Below are 22,745 nucleotides of genomic sequence, written 5' to 3'. Positions count from 1 at the left end.
TCTAGCCTAGCCCTGTACTTCAAAACTCTTTGAAGCTACTATTGACGCACAAAATCCCTTTGACGCACACAAAATGTAGTAAAATACACACTCTGAAACCCAAGTGTGTGTCTTCTCAGTATCCCCCAGATGATTGTCATCTGAGACTTTCCAAACTCCAAAAAACACAACGTAACATCTTTGTCCACAATAATGCTTTCCATGAGGGTTTAAATTCCAAATTCCAGACCACGTTTTCCAAATTATTCTTTTGAACAGAGCTTCCACTCCACTTTTTCCAGTTATTCCAGTCCAGGATTTTCCACCTCTCCCTTCAGGATCCTGTGGCTTGACTGACTTCCACTGTTACACAAACTCTGATATCCAGCCAATACGGTCTCCCTAATTACTGTAAAATATGTGTCATAGACTGTAGGATGATATTCCAAACTTTAGGATTACTTTAGAAACCATTAGAAAAACAGCATCTCACCAACCGACTCCTTCTCAGTTTTGTTGATGACTCCCATGAACTGTGTCCTATTCTATTTCCAGGTTTCTAGAACCAACCATCCTTTAGTTTCTGTGGAGCTTGCTTTCTTGCACATTACTTCATTCTACAACCTTTCCTGCTTCGAGCAGAGCTCAGAGATGTTCCCTCTCCGGCTTTCTATCTGCAACTGCTCTGGGTTTCATTTAAAACGAAGGACAAAGGAAAAGCCACTCTCTCTGGGAAGTGGCCTTCTGATGCGAAGCAATGCCTGTTGTTTTATTTATTTGTCACATTCTAGTTCTCTCTAAGGACAATAGAAACACAGTTGGAACTTAACCAACACCTCACATACAAACATCTTTGTCCAACTTGAATATAACTAAAGGTTCTAAACCTCCAGGCCCGGAAGCTTTAAAGTAAACCCACCTAAAACTATACCCAATTTCTAATGTTTACTCATATAATTATAAATCCCTTAAAACTACCTTTGTTTTCCTAACAATATGTTCTCTAGGCCTTGTAATGGAATTCTATCTCTCAGTATATTTTCTAGTCACAATGGGACTCTATCTCTTGATATGTTTTATATCACGGCGCCGAGGACACGGGTTCAATCTGGCCCCGGGTTACTGTCTGTGTGGAGTTTGCACATATTCTTCCCGTGTCTGTGTGGGTCTCACCCTCACAACACAAAGATATGCAGGGTAGGTGAATTAGCCACACTAAATTGCTCCTTAATAGGGAAAAAGATTGGGTACTCTAAATATATTTTTAAAAAGATATATGTTTTATAAGTGTCACAATGTTTCATTCTATTTTTCTCTGATTATATTTCTTTTCCAGCTGTCACTCTCTGGGACTTGGAGACTCTCAAAAAGAATGTAAATGTGCAATCTAAGCATGAAACTCAGTTTAAGATCTATTCATCAGACTCCATCGAAGAAAAAACTTCAGCCTTGGACATTGATGGGTCATTGATAGCAAGCATTATCACTGGACTGATAAAGTTGAATGGATCTGCAAAATATCTCAATGACACAAAGAGATCGAAGCGACAGGCCCGAGTGACCCTTCAATACCAAACAACAACCAGGTTTGAGCAGCTGACAATGAGCCACTTAGGGAGGCAGAATGTAACCCACCTGGATGTGTTTGATCAGGGAACAGCAACTCACGTGGTTACAGCAGTGCTGTATGGGGCTCAGGCCTTCTTTGTGTTTGATGAAGAGGTTTCTTCAACAGAGAACCTACAGGATATTCAGGGTAACCTGGAGGTGATGGTTAAAACTATTCCTAAGTTTGCAATTGAGGGTCAGGCCTCCCTAAAAATCACACATGAAAAAAACTCCAATACCCAGAAATTCAACTGCACCTTTTATGGGGATTTCTCCCTGGAAAATAATCCCACCACATTCCAAGATGCCATTGAAATCTACAGAACCCTCCCACAGTTACTGGGACGGGATGGAGAGCACGCAGTGCCCATGAGAGTCTGGTTCTACCCACTCAACAAACTGGACTCCAAAGCTGCTCAGCTGGTACGAGACATCAGTGTCGGACTGGTCAATCGCTCCCAGTCTGTGCTGGAGCAGCTCAATGAGGCAGTGATGAGATGCAATGATATGATGGGAGACAGTGTCACTGCTCAATTTCCAGAGATTGGGAACAGGATAAAGAAATTCCGAGAGATGTGTCTGGAGTACAAACTGGTTTTCCAGAAGTCTTTATCCAGAGTGTTACCATCTATCCGTGGAGGTGGGGAGGAGGAAGGGTTACTGGTGGATATTCTGAAGAACAAGGAACAGTCACCCTTCAGTAGCCAATTGCTAATCATCTGCTTGGAGAACATGGAAAAGGAAATAGTGATGATGAGATCTTACTCTGATATAATGAAAGGCATCAGAATAATTTCATCAAAGAATGAGTTAAATAATGCAGTACTGGACCCACACTATCAATATGTTGTTTGCTTCACATTTACATTATTACATCAGGAAGAGTCATATCTCTCTGCTCTTTCTGATTTCCTGAAGGAGCTCAGCACTTCACACATGGAAAATCCACCACAGACCCAAGATATAAAGGAAGAAAAGAGTAAACCGTGGTTTAATATGCCATCACAGTGCAAACAGATACGGGAGCTGGTCAGACGCTTTGCAGACTTTGCAAGCGCCAATAAAGATTACAAGAAAACTAAGTTTATTGTTGCTTCTGTACCTTCCCAAGACTGTGAAGGAGCAACTATTCATCTGTATGAAGATGGGGCTGAAGTACCTGGTGAATTCCACCCCCCATCAAAGCCTGCCCAGCCTGTGGTTTCCGAGGTAACACATGAAAGTGTAACACTGGACTTACAGTCACCACTATGTAATGCTGGAGAGGTACTGAGGTTCAGGGTGGATTATAAAACTGCACAACAGGAGGAATGGATATCTGAGGAGACACCAGGTAAAGAAGAGACATTCACCGTAATTAATTTACAGCCAAGCACCCAATATGATTTCCGGTATGGAGCAGTATACAAGTTAGGAGTGAGCATGCCGAGTGATAAATGTGACACTGTTCACACACCTCCTTCTCCAAGTTCAAACACATCTGAAGATCATACAGGTAATGTGATATTGCTCCTTCACAATATTATAGGGGAAATAAAGTGTTTTTGAGGCAGATATTCTGGTTGCTGTTGTGGAACAGCCGTGTGAGGTCTGGTTTGCGAGAGGGAGCTATTTCTTTTTTCTTATCTTTATTGTCACAAGTAGGCTTACATTAACATGCCACTGGTTACTGTGAAAATCCCCTAGTCGCTACATTCCGGCGCCTGTTCGGGTACACAGGGAGAATTCAGAATGTCCATATTTTGGAACTTGTGGGAGGAAACCGGAGCACCCGGCAGAAACCCACGCAGACACAGGGAGAACGTGCAGACTCCACACAGACAGTGACCCAAGCGGGAATCAAAACTAGGACCCTGAAGCTGTGAAACACCAGTGCTAACCATTGTGCTACTGTGCCGCCCATCTACAGTAAGTACAATGGGAAAACTTTTAATTTGGGAACAATTTCATAAAATTACCATATCATATATAGGGGCTGGTTTAGCTCACTGGGCTAAATCGCTGGCTTTTAAAGCAGACCAAGCAGACCAGCAGCACGGTTCGATTCCCGTACCAGCCTCCCCGGACAGGTGCCGGAATTAGGCGACTAGGGGCTTTTCACAGTAACTTCATTGAAGCCTACTCGTGACAATAAGCGATTTTCATTTCATTTCAACCATCTGGCAGTTATATGGCTCACCTGGTTTTTCTTTCTAAGGAAGTTCAGTGGAAGAGGTAAGGTGTGTGAAGGCTGCGTTATACTGATGCCAGAGTTTAATTCATCCCCAATCATTTACCAGCCTCCTAAAGTAGCTTAAACAATGAGAAAGCGGCACTGGAATGAATTAAATTATCCTGTGTGGAATTTCCCGAATTTCTAGCACAGGTGGAAGGCAAAAGTGAAATATTTTTGGGCCACTTTAAGGACACAATCTAACCAAAACAAAACAGTGTCCGTTTGGGACAGGATTAGCGGGGTCAAGTGCTGGAAACAGCCCTGGCATTTAATGGCACTCTGTTGTTATTTCAAGCCCCGGTCGGAACCCTTTTGCACTAGACTGCTGACTTCAAACTGCATTGGAGTGGTAGTTTGATTGCTGAGGGAAATTAAGGGTTAATTGAGTGTTAATTACTATCTAAAGTCTAGTCTTTCGTTTATTTAGTAAAAAGTTGCTGCTTGGGTTGGAAGAAGGTGAGTTTTAAACCAGCTTTAAACATAGTTCACTCAGGCTCTGCTTGCAGCTGCAACTGGTTAATTAGATAACTGGAATAAGTCAGTTTTCAGAGGTTAGAGTCAGACAGTATAAAGTGAACCATCTTACAGCGTTGACTCTGCACTGGAGTGCTGACTTCGGGCTGCATTAGAGTGCTAAACTCGGAGTTTGGTGACGGAGGGAGTTCGCTGAGGAGGGAGCGAGGTGCTCCTTTCACTTCCTACATTTCCTCAAGAGCGTGAGGGGAGCCGCGAATTTACAAAGAGTGCAGCTGACGGGAGCAGAGTCAGAGGGCGGAGTTCCAGCCGGTGTGTAAACAGACGTGGCATCACAGGAAAGCTGTGACTTGGTTGGCTGGCTGGTGGGGAATCTGCTCTCAATTTGAAAATAAAACATTGTTAAACTTATTAAAGCTAATTAATTACTTAATCATAAGTAGAGGGGTATCTAAACCAGAGGCAGGAGATTACTGTACTTAGTATTTTACATTTATAGTAGAAATCTAGCACTAGGAAGCATATAGTAACTTATTTTAATTTAACAAGTATTTATTTTTAAATTAATTTATTAATTAGTTCTAGAAATGACAGGTAGAGGGGTAAAATGCTTCACTTGTGAGTTGTGGGAGGTCCATGAAACTTCCAGCATTCCAGACAACTATATCTGCAGAAAGTGAACCCAATTGCAGATCCTCACAGACCGTATGGATTGGTTGGAGCAGCAAACTGCATGCACTCTGGAGCATGCAGGTGGTGGGAAGCATCATAGACAGGAGTTTTAGAAATGTGGTTGCACCCAAGGTGTATGACGATAGATGGGTGATGGCTAGAAGGGGCAGGCAGTCAGTGCAGGAATCCCCTGTGACTATCCCCCTCTCTAAGAAGAATACCATTTTGGATACTGTCGGGGGGGGGGGGGCAGGGGGGGTGGGGGGGGGGGGTGATCTATCAGGGTATAACAGCAGCAGCAGCCAGAGCAATGGCACCACCACTGGCTGTTATTAAGCAGGGAGGGGCAAACGCAGAACTGCAATCGTTATAAGAGACTCTATAGCTAGGGCAGAGATAGGCGCTTCTCTGGATGTGAAAGAGACTCCAGGATGGTATTTTGGCTCCCTGGTGCCAGGGTCTATGATGTCTCTGAATGGGCAGGGGGCATTCTGAAGAGGGAGGGTGAATAGCCAGAAGCTGTGGTACATATTGGTACTAATGAGATAGATAGGAAGAGTGATGAGGTCCTGCAGCAGGAGTTCAGGGAGTTAGGAAGAAAGTTAAAAACCAGGACCTCCAGGGTTGTAATCTCGGGATTACTCCCTGTGCCACGTGCCAGTGAGGCTAGAAATAGGAAGACAGTACAGCTAAACACATGGCTAAACAGCTGGTGTAGGAGGGAGGGTTTCAGATAGCTAGACCATTGGGATCCCTTCTGGGGCAGTTGGGACCTATACAAGAAGGAGGGGTTGCATCTAAACTGGAGGGGCATAATATCCTGGCCGTGAGGTTTGCTAGTGTCACACTGGAGGGTTTAAACTAGTGTGGCAAGGGGAATGGGAACTGGAGTAATAGGTCAGAAGGTAAATAACTGAGGGGGAAACTAGAAAATAGGGCCAGGAAGACTCAGAGGAAGAGCAGGCAGTGAGATGTTGCAAACACAGCAGAACTGGTGGTCTGCAGTACATTTGTTTCAATGCGAGAAGGATAACAGGTAAGGCAGATGAACTTTGGATTAGTACTTGGAACTATGGCATTATTACCATTACCATTGAGAGAAGGTTAAGAGGGGACTTAATTGAGGCATACAAGATGATCAGAGGATTAGATAGGGTGGACATCGAGAGCCTTTTTCCTCGGATGGTGATGTCCAGCACGAGGGGACATAGCTTTAAATTGAGGGGTGGTAGATATAGGACAGATGTCAGAGGTAGGTTCTTTACTCAGAGAGTAGTAAGGGCGTGGAATGCCCTGCCTGCAACAGTAGTGGACTCGCCAACACTAAACGCATTCAAATGGTCATTGGATAGGCATATGGATGATAAGGGAATAGTGTAGAGGGACTTTAGAGGGGTTTCACAGGACGGTGCAACATCGTGTACACCACGATCTTCCCAGTATCTTCCCAGTACACCAGCAAGGGGGGGGGGGGCAGCACTAAAGGGGCTGCCGTTCAAACAAGCCCAACATAAATTCCGCTACCTGGGGATCCAAATAGCCCATGACTGGAAAGGGATCCACAAATGGAACCTCACCAGCCTGGCGGAGGAAGTAAAAAAGGACCTGCAAAGATGGAACACACTCCCACTCTCCCTCGCAGGAAGAGTCCAGACGATCAAAATGAACGTATTGCCCAGGTTCCTCTTCATGTTTAGATCCATTCCGATCTACATCCCCAAGGCCTTCTTCATAGCGCTGGACAAACTTATCATGGCGTTCGTATGGGGGGGTAAAAATGCTAGGATCCCAAAGAAGGTCCTACAGAAAACAAAATCCAAGGGGGGGCTAGCCCTCCCGAATCTACAATTCTACCACTGGGCGGCAACAGCCGAGCGAGTAAGGGGATGGATCCAGGAGCCAGAAGCCGAGTGGGTGCGTGCGGAGGAGGCCTCCTGCATGGGGACCTCCCTCCGGGCCCTCGCCACGGCAGCACTCCCATCCCCACCCAAAAAACACTCCAGCAGCCCAGTGGTGACAGCCACCCTCCAATCCTGGAACCAACTGCGGCAGCAATTTGGCCTGAACAAAATGTCGGACAAGGCTCCCATCTGCAACAACCATAGGTTCAAACCAGCACTGACTGACGCCACCTTCAAAAGGTGGAGACAGGACGGGGGGACACTGACAGTCAGGGACCTATACACGGACGACAGGATCGCAACACTGGACGAACTGACAGAGAAATTTCAGCTAGCTGGGGGGAACGAGCTACGGTACCTGCAGCTCAAAAACTTCCTACGAAAGGAGACAAGGACGTACCCACAACCGCCACGACAGACACTACTGGAAGACCTACTGGACGCAAGTATCCTAGAGAAAGGGAACTGTAGTGACATGTATGGCCGACTGGTAGATAGGGACGACACCGTACTGGACGCAACAAGAAGGAAATGGGAGGACGACCTGGGGATGGAGATAGGGTGGGGACTCTGGAGCGAAGCAATGCATAGGGTCAACTCCACCTCCACGTGCGCAAGGCTCAGCCTGACGCAACTAAAAGTGGTACATAGAGCCCACTTAACGAGAAACCGTATGAATAGGTTCTTCCCGGAGGTGGAGGACAGATGTGAGCGGTGCCAAAGAGGCCCGGCCAACCACGCCCACATGTTCTGGTCTTGCCCCAGACTTGTGGAGTACTGGACAGCCTTCTTCGAGGCTATGTCCAAAGTGGTGGGGGTGAGGGTGGAGCCATGCCCGATAGTGGCGGTCTTCGGGGTTTCAGACCAGCCAGATCTATTCCTGGGGAGGAGGGCGGACGCCCTTGCCTTTGCCTCCCTGATCGCCCGCCGTAGAATCCTGTTTGGCTGGCGGTCAACAGCACCGCCCAGAGCTGCAGACTGGCTGTCCGACCTCTCGGATTCTCTCCAAATGGAGAAAATCAAATTCGCCATCCGAGGGTCGGACGACGGCTTCCACAGAACGTGGGAGCCATTCATGCAATTGTTCCGGGACCTGTTTGTGGCCAACGTACAAGAGGAAGAATAGTCGGGGGAAGGTAGCCGGCGGGGAGCGGGGGGGCTACGGGCTTGTTACGGGGGTTTGATGGCTAGCTAAGGCCCAAAACCAAACATAAATAAATGCCAATAAACATGTTGGGGAATGTAAAATATGTATGCCGGCAAAGAGGGGGAGGCCACAGTTATTACTACAAAGATGCTCACCTGTAAATATATATGTTAATTTTTGCGTGTTTTTTTTTTTCTCTCTCTCTAACAATTTGTAATTTGTTCAATATAAAACATGAAAACTGAATAAAAAACATTTATAAAAAAAAGGATAGAGAGGGATGTAAAAGGGTGGGGGAGTTGCACTACTGGTTAAGGAGAATATCACAGCTCAGAGGGCTCATGCAGCGAGGCAATATGGGTAGAGCTCAGGAATAGGAAGGGTGCAGTCATAATGTTGGGTGTTTACTACAGGCCTCCCAACAGTCAGCGGGAGATAGAGTAACAAATATGTAGGCAGACTTTAGAAAGGTGTAAAAGCAACAGGGTTGTTGTGGTGGGTGATTTTAACTTCCCCAATATTGACTGGGACCCACTTAACAATAAACCACGTACCCCACTTCTCCCGCCCTGTCCCCAATTATCCGTATACTAAATTCCCTGTCCTTATTTTATTTAACATTATCATGCCTCTTATTTCCCTCCCCCTCCTGCCTTTTTCCCTTTCCCTCCTTACTGCTGGTGTTCAGTTTTTGTTAAAGAAATTAATGAACGGCTGCCAACTCTGGGCGAATCCCTGTATTGATCCTCTTAAAGCAATCTTGATTTTCTCCAGACTGAGAAACTCTACCATATCGCTGACCCACACTCCTGATTTCGGGGGCTCCGAGTCCCTCTATCTCAGCAAGATCCATCTCAGGGCCACCAGGGAGGAGAAGGCCTCCCCCCACCTTTGCCCCCAGATTTTCCGACACCCCAAATATTGCTAATTCTGGTCTCGGAGTTACCCTACCTTCCAGGACTTCCGACATAACATCTGCAAATCCCTGCCAGAATTCCCTCAGTTTCGGACATGCCCAAAACATATGAACATGGTTGGCCGAGCTACCCCCACACGGCCCACATCTGTCCTCCACCTCCTCGAAGAACCTACTCATCCAGGCTACCGTTATGTGGGCCCTGTGGACTACCTTGAACTGAATCAAGCTGAGTCTAGCACAGGACAAGGATGAATTTACCCTTTTCAAGACTTTTTTCCACAGTTCAGTTTTCAGCTCCCCTCCGCTCTTCTTCCCACTTCCTCTTCATGTCTCTGACAGGGGCCGCTTCCCACTCTAACAATTCCCTGTATATGTCCGAAACCTTCCCACCTCCAACCCCTGTTTTTGACAGCATTTTATCCTGTAATCCCCTCTAGGGAGAGGCAAGGAAAGCTTGTGCCTGTCTCCATACAAAGTCCCGCACTTGAAGATAATGAAACCCATTCCCACCCGGCAAATCAAACTCCTCCTCTAACGTCTTCAAGGTCGGAAAGCCCTCCTGGATGAATAGATCCCCAAACCTCTCAATCCCTGCCTGCTGCCATACCTTAAAGCCCCCATCCAGCCACGCCGGGACAAACCAGTGATTGTCACAGATCAGTGCCCACATTGACGCCCCCTCCAGCCTCATATGCAGCCTCCATTGCCCCCTGTAGCCATCTAACATGGCCACCTGCAAAGGACCATGGAAATTATGGCCAACCCAGGACTCAGAAAGATACAGAGCCTATGTGTATTTGAAACACAGGTAACTACACCTGACCGAAACCCCCCCCCCCCCCCCCCCCCCCCCCCCCCCCTGCTCGTTTGCATTTCAATGGCTCATTTTCCCAGGACAATAGAACTCCAATCAAGAAACCGGTACAGCCACAGACTGATCGGCGCCACTCCCTTGACTCAGAAAGCCCAACTGCCAAGGTCAATGAGCGCTAAGAACCAGCCCAGCCACCAAGGCACCCGCCCCGTTATGGCCAAAACCGAAGAGAGTGATCAGAGCCCTGTCGAACTATTGGGTCTAAGGTTAAGGACCGCCCCAAAGAGCACGAAATCCCAGAGGGATAAAAGAGAGCACAGCCATGCCTTGTGTCTCTCTTCGATCCGGCCTGTGCCAAACCAATTGTACCAGGAACAGCCAGTCAAGTTCAAGACCAACGATCACTACCTGACAGATGAGCCCAGCAGAGACAGAGCCACTTTCTTCGAATCAGCCAAGTGAAATCCAGATAAAGGCTTTATCCATTTGCACGGTGCCAGTTGCCCTGAAGTTAAGTATAGGTTATTGTAGCTGATAGGTGTAGTTTAACTCGGAGTAGATGTTGTGTTTGCATGTCGAGGTAACTTTTGTGTATGTAAATAAACCATCTTTTGAACTAAATAACTGGTTGTGTTGTCATTTGATCGATATAAGGGAAGGCATGTGGTTCACCAACATTATCATTAATATTAGCAACAGTATTGGCGACGCTGTTGGGATCAAAAACGAGCAACATTATTGGCAACCTCTGACGGGACTCGATTAGAAGAAGTGACTTTGTCACTCCGAGAGAATCCACAAACTTTGAATCCAATTGCGAGAAAGAGAAAGAACCACAAGTGCAAGTCCCATATCGACCAAATAACCGAATTTCGGAAGTGTGTACTAACCTGCATGCATACCTAACAGGAAGAGTAAGGTAAACTCATTAGAATTGTGTACAACTATCGAGGGATTGTGAGCCGGAAAATAGCTTAAGCCATACCTGCTGTTCAAATCACTGCATTATTCCCCTGTCCCAAATTAAAAGTAGAGAAAGAGATAAGAGAAGTAATGGCCACTAAAGCAATGGAACGATTGATGAATCCACAGGAACCTGAGGTCCCAGCGACCAACAGAGCAGAGCAATGCCCCATATGGGAGGACGAGTTAAGGAGATACTTAAAGGGGAAAGGATGGCCCCTTTGGTCGAATTTTTGCGCTAATGATAAGTCAGGTCCATGAAAGATAGGACAGATTTGGTGGGAGAGCCTAAGCGAGGTCCACAAGAAAAATGTAGGGAAAGTCAGAAAGCCGATGGCAATAGTGTCCTGTTTGGCACAGTTGCGAGGCATAGAGGAGGTCGTGAAGACGCTCCGTAGGCAGTTAATTGAGAAGGAAGAAAAAGAATGAGGAAACAGTGTCGAAAGTGAAAAGATAATTGAGCAACTCCAGGAACAGTTGGCAGCTAAGGACAAGGAAATGGCCGTGTAAAACGTACATATCAATCTTGTCTAGTTCACCTTAGTAGCTTCCAGACCCAGTCCGATAAAACCTACCAAGATACACAGCGCGCAGTCCTGGTAATAGAGGAAACAGAACAACAGGTCGCCCAGCTAACTAGCAAATGCGCAGATTTAAAAGCAGTTTTGAGAGCGCTCCACAACTCCACTAAGGAACAGAGGCAGAGTACCATTGACCATGCTAAATGCCGACAGAAGATAGAAAAGTTACAGTCACTACTCTCAGTACAGAATGGCTTCAGGTACACTTTCAGGATTTGCAGGATTTAGATGAGGAAGATGCTCCCGATTGGCAAGAATTAAACAAAAGCGCCCAAAGATACGTAGAGGACACGGGAAATCAAAATCGAGCCCCCACGCCCCAAAAAGAAAAGCACCCGCATCACCGACTGCACAGGCAGCCCACACACCCATTCACAATTCGACCCCCATGAATCCGGGTACCAGACAACGCAAGTCATCGGATCAGGATGAGCTTGATATCGTTTACACCACCCCACTATCCATAACCCAATTAAGAGAAGCTTGCATGAAAATTATTCCATTCCAGCCCACCGCAGACCCGCACAGCTTCTTTGAGGAGGTGCGGCAACAAAAAGTTATGTACAGCCTAGACAAGAGAGAGGAAGTAAAGCTAATAGTTATGAGCCTTAACCAGGCTGTAATAATAGCTTTGCCCAAACCCCAAAATGTAGCAGGAGGAACCCTACAGGAAATGAAAGCAACCATATTAGATGCAATCGGGTATAACAAAGGAGATCCAGTCAAGTGTTTAAATCACTGCAGGCAAAAGAAGGGAGAGCATTCAACTGCCTTTGCTGGTCGTCTATGGATTCATTTCATGGCGGTCTACGGACAATTGAACCACGCACACCTAAATGAGGTCACCACTAAGTGGTCCCGCACATTAGTTGCGCATGCCACAGATGCAAGTCAAAAGGCTTGTGTAAACTATGACCACACAGACCACACACAGTGAAGTTTGGGTATTGAAACGGCTTTCCAGAGCATGGGAACAAACCCTACACTGACGGACAGATCAGGACGATATAGAAGCAAACATGCACCCAGTTAGGATTAGCCAGGACCCACCATGGATAAACGAGGGTAGACACGAGGGACAGCACCCCAGAGCACAGGCACCACGAGGTTGTTACAATTGTGGCAACATGGGACATTATGCTCGCGATTGCCAACAAAACCCCCCGAACCAGCAACGATACCAACAACCAAACCCCCCTTCTAGGAATAATGTTAGACCCATGCATAATGTGAGCACCCGTTCAGATGATTTAGGGTTTAATTTCACAGATTGACAGTGTTCAGACTCCCCAACTTGGGTCTGTGACACACGCTGGGACAAATCAGGCAGACCAGTAGTTACAGGCGTAGTCCGGGGACAGATAGTCAATTTCCTTTTGGACACAGGAGGACCCCGCACCACTTTAAACTCCTCCACCATGTTTCAACGTGACAAATTGCCCCCAACAGACACCATCACCCTGAGGGGATTCACTGGCTACATAGAGCAAGGATATATCACAGCTCCTGTACTCATCCAGATAGGGATCATTAGCACCAGACACCCCGTCGTTTTAGTTGACTTACCCCAAACAGCCGAGCACATTCTAGGCATTGATTTTATAAGGTCACATAACCTTTTGTTTGACCCAGTAAACAAATGTGTATGGCGAATGGCCAAAACAGCTAGGGCTCCTGCTACTCTCACAGTAGGGGATTATGAAAACAGGGTTTGCTCAGTAGGGGACTATTGGTTTAATCCGCAAACAATTAATGCAGATCAGATGATTAGAGTGGTCCTCAGCAAACACAAAGCTTTGTTCGCACAACACAAACACGATTGTGAGAAGATCCCAGGTTCTATAAAGATTTCAGGTCCCGATCCAAAACCGCAAAAGCAATACGGTTTCCCACAGCAAGCCGAGGGTAATATTTCGAAGGTTATTAACAGTTTGTTAGACCAAGGAGTTATTCGACCTGTAGCGTCCCAAATAACACCCCAATTTTGAGCGTAAAAAACCCAATGGTTCATGGCGACTAACGATAGACTACTGAGAACTTAATAAGGTAACCCCTTTCGCGGCCCCCACTGTTGCAACGAGTCCAGAGACCATGCTCAAACAGGAAGTACAGCCAAAATATTTCACAATGCTGGACATCAGCAATGGCTTTTGGTCTATCCCATTAGACAAGGCCTGCCAGTATAAGTTTGTGTTTACGTTTCAAGGAAAGCAGTACACGTGGACATGCCTCCCACAAGGATTCCATAACTCCCCCTCTATTTTCCACCGACAATTGGCCAACAGACTTTCTACATTTTCCCGACCCGAATGCCTAATACAATACGTAGACGATCTGCTCTTGCAAACGGACACAAAAGAGGAACATGGAGAGCTCTTATCAGAATTACTAGGCCGACTGCAATCCATTGGATGCAAGGTCAACCCCAAAAAGGCCCAGATTTTAAAGGAAAAGGTTCTTTATTTAGGCACCATCACCCCCCCCCCCATGGGAATAGAGAAATTGAGCAAAAATGGATCGAGTCCATCGTTAAATTACCCCTGCCCCAGAATGTCACTGCACTCCGGTCATTCCTAGGTTTGGTAGGATATTGCAGAAATCATATAGATGGTTTGCCACTAAAGCAGCCCCACTCTCAGAGCTCCTTAAACAGAACGCCCCATGGGAATGGCTTCCGCAGCACACAGATGCCATTGATGATTTAAAATGCGCCCTAGGCACAGCCCCCACTCTACAAGTTCAATACCAAGACTTGCCCTATGCCATCGAAGTAGCAACCACCAACCGAACCCTATCAGCAGTACTCCTGCAAGAATGACATGATCACCTAGGACCCATAGCCGATGCCTCAAGTATTAGACCCCGTAGAGCAAGGATTCTCAGCCTGTGAACGACACTTGCTTACTGTCTTTTGTGCAGTGCAGTACTTTGCGTACATCACAGGCCTTAACCCAGTCACTATCTTTACCAAGCACACCCCCACGCAACTATTACTAGACGGTAGATTAAACGACAGTTCAGTCAGCCAAATCAGAGCAGTTCGCTGGACACTACTGTTACAAGGCAGGACATTACGGTAAAATGCACCAAGACCTACACATTTCTGGCCAATAATCTCCAATATGCAGGGACCCACGAGTGCCAGATCATAGCAGCCCAACACCACACAGGACCCTTTATCCCAAAGTCACTACACCCACGCGCAGGCAGTAAGACACAGGATTCCCAAACCACAGGGAATGCTTAAAAAATTTATGTAGACGGTTCCTCCACAATCGAAAATAGAGTTAGAATTACTGGTTGTAGAATTTACACAGAAGACGCACAGGGACGCCCACTAGAAGAAATTGCCCGGCCACCTAGGTTCACAAGCAGCAGAACTCGCAGCCATAGCCTATGTAATTCAGCATCCCAACACTTTTCCATACCCTGCTTACACTCGGACAGCCTGTATGTGTGCCACAGCTTAACAGAATTCCTGTCCCTGTGGGAATCTCGAGGTTTTGTTTCAGCTGATGGAAAACCCCTACTCTCTGCACCGTTGTTAAAGCATATTCGCAAGACAGCCTCAGATCGCGCGTGTGATATTATTAAAGTAAGGAGCCATTATCGCTCATCCCCACCCGGTAATGTAAAGGCAGACACCTTAGCCAAAGCAGGATCACACCATGGTCACTTCTGCCAGCCACCCGAAAGCGAACCGATACACACAGTCCAGGTTTCCCAGACCAATATTGAGGATCTATCACAAGCACAAAAAGCAGACGACACCCTCAAACAGGTTTTAGACGGTAACTTCCCACCCCCCTATGATAATCAGACGCACTGACTGTACAGGATGGCATGACGGACATGGACATCAGGGGATAGACAATACCATTGCCCATTTAAGACCTTTGTGTTGGTGGCCCGATTTAAAAAGTGATGTAACCCATTATGGCAAGAATTGCCTTATGAGTGCACAGAACAATCCCGAACGTTAGGGCAGCACGGTAGCATGGTGGTTAGCATAAATGCTTCACAGCTCCAGGGTCCCAGGTTCGATTCCCGGCTGGGTCACTGTCTGTGCGGAGTATGCACGTCCTCCCCATGTGTGCGTGGGTTTCCTCCGGGTGCTCCGTTTCCTCCCACAGTCCAAAGATGTGCGGGTTAGGTGGATTGGCCATGCTAAATTGCCCGTAGTGTCCTAAAAAAGTAAGGTTAAGGGGGGGTTGTTGGGTTACGGGTATAGGGTGGATGCGTGGGTTTGAGTAGGGTGATCATTGCTCGGCACAACATCGAGGGCCGAAGGGCCTGTTCTGTGCTGTACTGTTCTATGTTCTATGTTACTCAAAGAAAGGACAATTACATCACACCCGACCTGTGAATGGCCCTTGGACAAATTTGCAACTCGATTACATTGGCCCCCTTCCCCCTTGCACAAATGGTTTAAAGTACGTGTTGGTTGTAATCGACACCTTTACTAAATGGGTAGAAGCATTTCCCTCATGGACAAACACAGCAAAGGCCACCGCTAAGGTTTTGACCCAACAGATATTCACACACTGGGATCTCCCCCGCAGCATTGAGTCAGACCAAGGTTCCCGCTTCACCGGCAGAGTCATGCAAAATGTTTTAACAATTTTTGGGATCAGGCAGAAATTCCATATAGTATATCACTCCCAATCCAGTAGCATTGTCGAGAGAATGAATCGAACTTTAGGAAGATGGTGCAACAGAACAATACCACGTGGGACACAGTCCTCCCATTTGCTGTCATGTTTATTCAGAACACCATTTCCAGTTCAATAAGTTTCACCCCCCACACTCTCATGACCGGACGCCCCATGAAATGTATTGAATATTCATTAGGCCTCGATTTAGCAAGCCCTACAGTAACCGCCCTCACCCACGAAAAAGCAGTCCAATAGGTTACAGATAACATTAAAGCGGCACAATTCGCTGCAGCTGTCCGATTAGGCGCTAGAAGGAAGCAGAGTAAAGCCTTGATGCACTATCAATTACGACGAGACGGGAGTAGAGAGTAATCGAGGCTTTATTACGCAGAGATGTGGAGCCTCCCGCAGCTGCTAATGAAATGGCTGCAGCTTGGAGAGCCCACATATTTATACTCCGCCCACTGGGTGGAGCCAGCAGACAGGGATCTACCCCCGTACCTGTCGTACAGGGGCCTTACTGTAATACCCTTGTATGCAGTATACACAATACAACAGTGGTGACTACCACATTCACCCCCTGTTAAAAAAAGAGTCCAGCGGGGGTGGTGGAAACTATTTACATTCAGATTGTTTAAAAAATACAGGTTGTTTAAAATTTAAGAGGTTACAAATTTAGACGGTCGGGGCGCCTTGGTCCGTCATTGCGAGCAGTTGTGGTGTTGATTTAGGCGTCGGTTCAGTTGTCGGTGACTCCGGGAGCGTGTCGACCTCATCTTCATCCACGAGTGGGACCAAGGGAAGGGCGGATCGTCCTGGAGTGAGGGCTGTGGTGGGGTGCGCCGGGGGGAGGGAGGGTGGCGCCGGGGCAGAGGGGGAGCTGTGTCGGGACCCAGCTGGTGCCAGGTCCCGGAGGGAGACTGTATCTTGGTGGCCATTGGGGTAGGCTACGTAGGCGTACTGCGGGTTCGTGTGGAGTAGCTGTACCCTCTCAACCAATGGGTCCGCCTTGTGGAGCCGCACGTGCTTGCGGAGGCGAACGGGTCCTGGAGCTGCCAGCCATGTTGAGAGCGAAACCCTGGAGGTAGACTTCCTAGGGATGGCAAAGAGACGTTCATGGGGAATTCCGTTAGTCGCACTGCACAGGAGCGACCGAATGGAGTGAAGGGCGTTGGGGAGGACCTCCTGCCAGCGGGTGGCCGGGAGATTTCTGGACCGTAAGGCCAGCTGGACGGCCTTCCAGACCGTCCCATTCGCCCCCTCCACCTGCCTGTTTCCCCTGGGTTGTAGCTGGTCGTCCTGCCCGAGGCAATCCCCTGTTGAGCAGGTACTGGTGCAGCTCATCGCTCATAAATGAGGATCCCCAGTCGCTGTGGACGTAGGCGGGGAAACTGAACAGAGCGAAGATGGTGTTGAGGGCTTTGATCATGGTGGCAGACGTCGTGTCGGGGCATGGGATGGCGAAGGGGAATCTCGAGTACTCATCGACCACACTGAGAAAGTACGTGTTGCGGTCGGTGGAGGGGAGGGGCCCTTTGAAGTCCACGCTGAGGCCTTCGAATGGGCAGGAGGCCTTTACCAGGCGCACACGGTCTGGCCGGTGGAAGTGCGGTTTACATTCCGCGCAGACCTGGCAGTTTCTGGTGATTGCCCTGACTTCCTCGATGGAGTAGGGCAGATTGCGGGCCTTTATGAAGTGATAAAAGCGGGTGATGCCTGGGTGACAGAGATCGACATGCAGGGTGCAGAGTTGGTCCACTTGTGCGCTGGCACATGTACCTCAGGATAGAGCATCAGGGGCTCATTGAGCTTACCAGGGCGTAAAATCTCATAATTATAGGTGGAGAGCTCGATCGTCCACCTCAAGATTTTATCATTTTTGATCTTACCCCCACTGTGTCTTGTTAAACATGATGGCAACCGACCGTTGGTCAGTGAGGAGGGTGAATCTCCTGCCGGCCAGGTAATGCCTCCAATGCCGCACAGCTTCAATGATAGCTTGGGCCTCCTTTCCAACAAAGGAGTGCCGATTTTCTGAGGCATGGAGGGTGCGGGAAAAGAATGCCACGGGCCTGCCTGCCTGGTTGAGGGTGGTGACCAGAGCGACGTCTGATACATCGCTCTCGCCTTGGAAGGGTAGCGTCTCGTCGACCGCGTGCATCGCGGCCTTGGCGATGTCGGCCTTGATACGGTTGAAGGCCTGGTGAGCCTCGGCCGTTAGTGGGAAAACGGTGGATTGAATGAGTGGGTGGGCCTTGTCCGCATAGTTAGGGACCCTGGGCGTAGTACGAGAAGAACCCCAGGCACCGTTTGAGGGCCTTGGGGCAGTGGGAGTTCCATGAGGGGGCGCATGCGCTCGGGGTCGGGCCCTGGAACTCCGTTCTGAACCACATAGCCGAGGATAGCTCATCAGTCCATGCTGAAAACGCACTTCTCCTTGTTGTATGTTAGGTTGAGGAGTTTGACGGTGTGGAGGAATTTGGAAAGGTAAGCTTCGTGGTCCTGCTGGTCGTGGCAGCAGATGGTGACGTTATCCAGGTACAGGAAAGTGGCTCGCAGTCCGTACCGGTCAACCATTCGGTCCATCTCACGTTAGAAGACTGAGACCCCGTTAGTGACACTGAAGGGAACCCTAAGGAAATGGTAAAGGCGGCCATCTGCCTCAAACGCGGTGTATGGACGGTCTGCCTTACAAATGGGGAGCTGGTAGTAGGCAGATTTCAGGTCCACTGTCGAGAAGACCCGGTACTGTGCAATCTGATTGGCCATATCAGATGTGCGAGGGAGGGGGTACATGTTGAGCTGCGTGTACCGGTTGATGGTCTGACTGTAGTCAACGACCCTCCTGTTTTTCTCCCCAGTTTTCACCACTACCACTTGGGCTCTCCAGGGGCTGTTGCTGGCCTGGATAATACCTTCCCGCAGCAGCCGCTGGACCTCAGACCTAATGAAGGTCGTGTCCTGGGCGCTGTACCGTCTGCTTCTGGTGGTGACGGGTTTGCAATCCGGGGTGTGGTTCGCAAACAGGGAAGGTGGGTCAACCTTAAGGGTCGCGAGGCCACACACAGTAAGGGGTGGTAGGGGCCCGCCGAATTTCAGGGTTAGGCTCTGGAGGTTGCACTGGAAGTCCAGGCCGAGTAACAAGGCAGCGCAGAGGTTGGGGAGGACGAAGAACCGGAAGCCACTGAACTCGACGCCCTGGATGGTGAGGGTGGCGATGCAGTACCCCCAGATCACCACAGAGTGGGATCCGAAGGCCAGGGAGATTCTCTTGTTGGTGGGGTGGACCGTGAGGGAGCAGCGCCTTACCATATCGGGGTGGATGAAGATCTCAGTGCTTCCAGAAGGCAGGAAATATTGTGCCCATCGACCTTCACTGTTGTCGACGCAGTCATGAGGTCATGTCTGGTCGATCGTGACAGAGGCCAGTCGTGGCTGGTCGGCAGCGGTTGCAAGCGATGAGCGGCCCGATGAGGTGTCCGGTGAGCAGGGGTCCCGAGGTGGGGAAGTAGGCGGCGCCCACGGGCCGCACGTGTCCTGAGGCAGGCAAGATGGCGGCGCCCATGGGCCGCACGTGTGAGGCGAGCAAGATGGCGAGCAAATGGCAGTGCCCCCATTTGCCTCACGTGTTATCAGGGGAGCAAGATGGCAGCGCCCACGGGCCGCCCGAAGTCTGAGGTGAGGAAGATGGCAGCGCCCACGGGTTGCACATGGGTGGTGCTGGGGCAACAGCGGTGACCGTGCCGGGCAGCGTTGTCGGGGGTGTTTTGACTGTCCGCAGAAGTAGCACTTCGGTCTCCCAGGGTTGTTTGGCTGCTGCGCGGCGCAGGCCTGGGGTTGGCTGGGGGAGGTCGCTGGTGGGGTGCATGGTAGGGTGTTCGCTGGCGGGGTCCACGATGTCCAGGAGGGGTGGGCCGCGCGGTCGGTGGCATACGCTGTATATTGCGTGAGGCGTCTGTGAGCGAGCGTGCTAGTTTCTTGGTCGCTGCGAGGTCGAGGGTGGCCCCTTCCAACAGTCGCTGGCGGATGTAGGCCGACACTATGCCTGTAACGAATGCATCTCTAAGTAGCAGGTCAGAATGTTCAGCGGCCGAAATGGCCTGGCAATCGCAGTCTCTCACTGGGAGTTGCAGGGCATGCCAGAAATCTTCCACAGACTCACTGGGGAGGTGATGCCGCGTGGAGAGGAGGTGCCTGGCATAGATTTTGTTGGTCTGCTGAGCGTAGTTCTCCATCAGTAGCGCCATGGCCTCAGCGTATGTCGGCGCGTCCCGGATGAGGGGGAAGATGTCTGAGCTCAGTCATGTGTAAAGGATCTGGAGCTCACTTCCGGTTGCGGCGATGCGGAGCTAAACCGCACGTTCGGTAGCTCCCACTATTTTCGGTCTTTTGGGCTCTTTTAAGGGCCCGCAGCGGCGCTGATTCGACTTTTCCCCGGGTGGGAACACATCCACTGTGCTCAGCTGCCGGTGGATGAACTGGACCAGGAGCGGGGCGGTCAGAAAATCAACTTTGAAGCAGAGAAAGGTGCGAGGCAGGAGAAGCAAGATGGCGGCGGGTAGGGAACTAGCAGCGTGGCAGCAGTGGGCGCGGGAGCAGCAGGAGCTGCTTCAGCGCTCCTTCAGGGAGCTGAAAGCTGAGATCCTGGAGCCGTTTAAGGCCTCGCTGGACAAGCTCATGGTGACTCAGACGGCTCAGGCGGCGGAGATCCGGGTGCTACAGGAAAAGACCTCGGAGAACGAGGACGAGCTTCTTGGTCTGGCAGTGAAGGTGGAGTCGCACGACGCTCCACAAGAAATGGCTGGCAAGGATGGAGGAGATGGAATACCACTCCCGTCGGAAGAACCTGAGGATTTTGGGCCTCCCGGAGGGGCTGGAAGGTTCGGATTTGGGGGCCTATGTGGTCCTGATGCTGAACTCGTTGGTGGGCGTGGGGTTGTTCCAGGGACCCTTGGAGCTAGAGGGGGGCCATCGAGTGCTGTTGCGGAAGCCCAGGCCAAACGAGCCGCCTAGGGCAATGCTGGTCCGCTTTCCCGCTTCATTGACCGCGAGTGTGTGCTGAGATGGGCAAAGAAGGAAAGGAGCAGCAGGTGGGAGAATACGGACATTAGGATCTATCAGGACTGGGGCGTGGAGGTGGCGAAGAGTAGGGCTGGCTTCAATCGGGCGAAGGGAGTGCTTCACAGGAAGGGGGTGAAGTTTGGCCTGTTACAGCCGGCTCGCCTCTGGGTCACTTGCAAGGACCACCAGCTCTACTTTGACTCTCCAGGGGAGGCCTGGGCTTTTGTCCAGGCAGAGAAATTGGACTCAAGCTGAGGACTGGGGGGCCTGGGAATGATGTACATTGTCTGGAGGCTCTGTCCTCCTTGGTATCCTTTTGTTTTTATTGGCTGTGTTTGATGTGCCTTTTCGTTGCTCTGCTTTTTTGTTTTTTTCGGGGCTGTTATTTATTTATTGGGGTGCTTTTTAGTTTTTTCCACTGGTGGAGGGTTGAGGAGCTGCTCGCAGTCCCGATGGGTCATGTGCCCATCTTTTTCCCGCATGTTGAGTTTGGGGGGGGGGGGTTCGGGCTTTCTTCCCGCGCTGGAGGCGTTGGGGGCGGGGCCGATGCAGGCTTCATGCAGCGAATGCTGAGCCAGATCCCGGACCTGGAGTCGGGTGGGTTGATCCTGGGTGGGGACTTTAATACGGTGTTGGATCCGGCTCTGGATCGCTCGAAGTCTAGGACGGGTAAGAGGCCGGCAGCGGCCTCGGTGCTGAGGGGGTTCATGGATCAGATGGGAGGGGTAGACCCTTGGAGGTTCTTGAAGCCGGGGCCGGGGGGGGGGGGGGGTTGTAGGGAGTTCTCCTTTTTCTCCCATGTCTACAAGGCTTATTCCAGGATTGTTTTTTTTGTAATCAGCAGGGCGCTAATCCCGAGAGTGGTGGGGGCGGAATATTCGGCTATAGCCATATCTGACCATGCTCCGCATTCGGTGGACCTGGAGCTGGGGGAGGGGAAGGATCAGCGCCCGCTGTGGAGGTTAGATGTGGGGCTTCTGGCAGAGGAGGAAGTATGTGGGCGGGTCCGTAGGGGTATAGAGGGGTATTTGGAAGCCAATGTCAATGGGGAGGTGCAAGTTGGGGTGGTTTGGGAAGCGCTGAAGGCAGTTAGATGGGAGCTGATATCCATTCGGGCACACAGGGAGAGGGTGGAGAGGGAGAGGCTGGTGGAAGAAATGGTAAGGGTGATAGGAGGTATGCGGATGTCCCGGAGGAGGGGCTTTTGAGGAAGCAGTCTCCAAGCGGAGTTTGATATACTGACCACCCGGAAGGCGGAGGCGCAGTGGAGGAGGGCGCAGGGGGCGGTATATGAGTATGGGGAGAAGGCAAGTCGGATGCTGGCCCACCAGCTCCGGAAGCGGGAGGCAGCGAGAGAGATAGGGGGAGTCACAGATGCAGGAGGGAACTTGGTGCAGAGTGGTAGGGACATTAATGGGGTGTTCAGATCCTTCTACGAGGGGCTGTACCGGGCGGTGCCCCCTAGGGAGGCAGGAGGGATGGACTGCTTTCTGGATAGGCTGGATTTCCCAAGAGTGGGGGAGGAGCAGGTGGAGGGTCTGGGGGCGCCAATCGAGTTGGAGGAGCTGATAGAGGCGCTGGGGAGCATGCAGACCGGGAAAGCACCGGGACCTGACGGGTTCCCGGTGGAATTTTACAAGAAGTTTTCAGATCTGCTGGGCCCGCTGCTTGTGAGGACCTTGAATGAGGCAAGGGAGGGGGGGCTCTGCCCCCGATGATGTCCAGAGCAATCATCTCTTTGATCCTGAAGTGGGAC

The 22,745-nt window shown here is 50.0% G+C and overlaps 1 protein-coding gene across 1 annotated transcript in view; it reads left to right on the top strand.

Annotated features, from left to right (window-relative positions):
• Positions 1-22,745, top strand: part of LOC119976519 (neoverrucotoxin subunit alpha-like) — a 98,123-nt gene that overhangs the window by 16,742 nt on the left and 58,636 nt on the right. The window contains exon 3 of the mRNA XM_038817065.1: positions 1,316-3,082. Within this exon, the coding sequence (XP_038672993.1) occupies positions 1,316-3,082 (1,767 nt within the window). The remainder of the gene's footprint in view (positions 1-1,315; positions 3,083-22,745) is intronic.

The sequence above is a fragment of the Scyliorhinus canicula genome, chromosome 13 (genome assembly GCF_902713615.1).
Source record: "Scyliorhinus canicula chromosome 13, sScyCan1.1, whole genome shotgun sequence".
NCBI lineage: Eukaryota > Metazoa > Chordata > Chondrichthyes > Carcharhiniformes > Scyliorhinidae > Scyliorhinus > Scyliorhinus canicula.
Note: the sequence above shows the minus strand (reverse complement) of the source record. Positions and strands in the feature narration are given on the sequence as shown.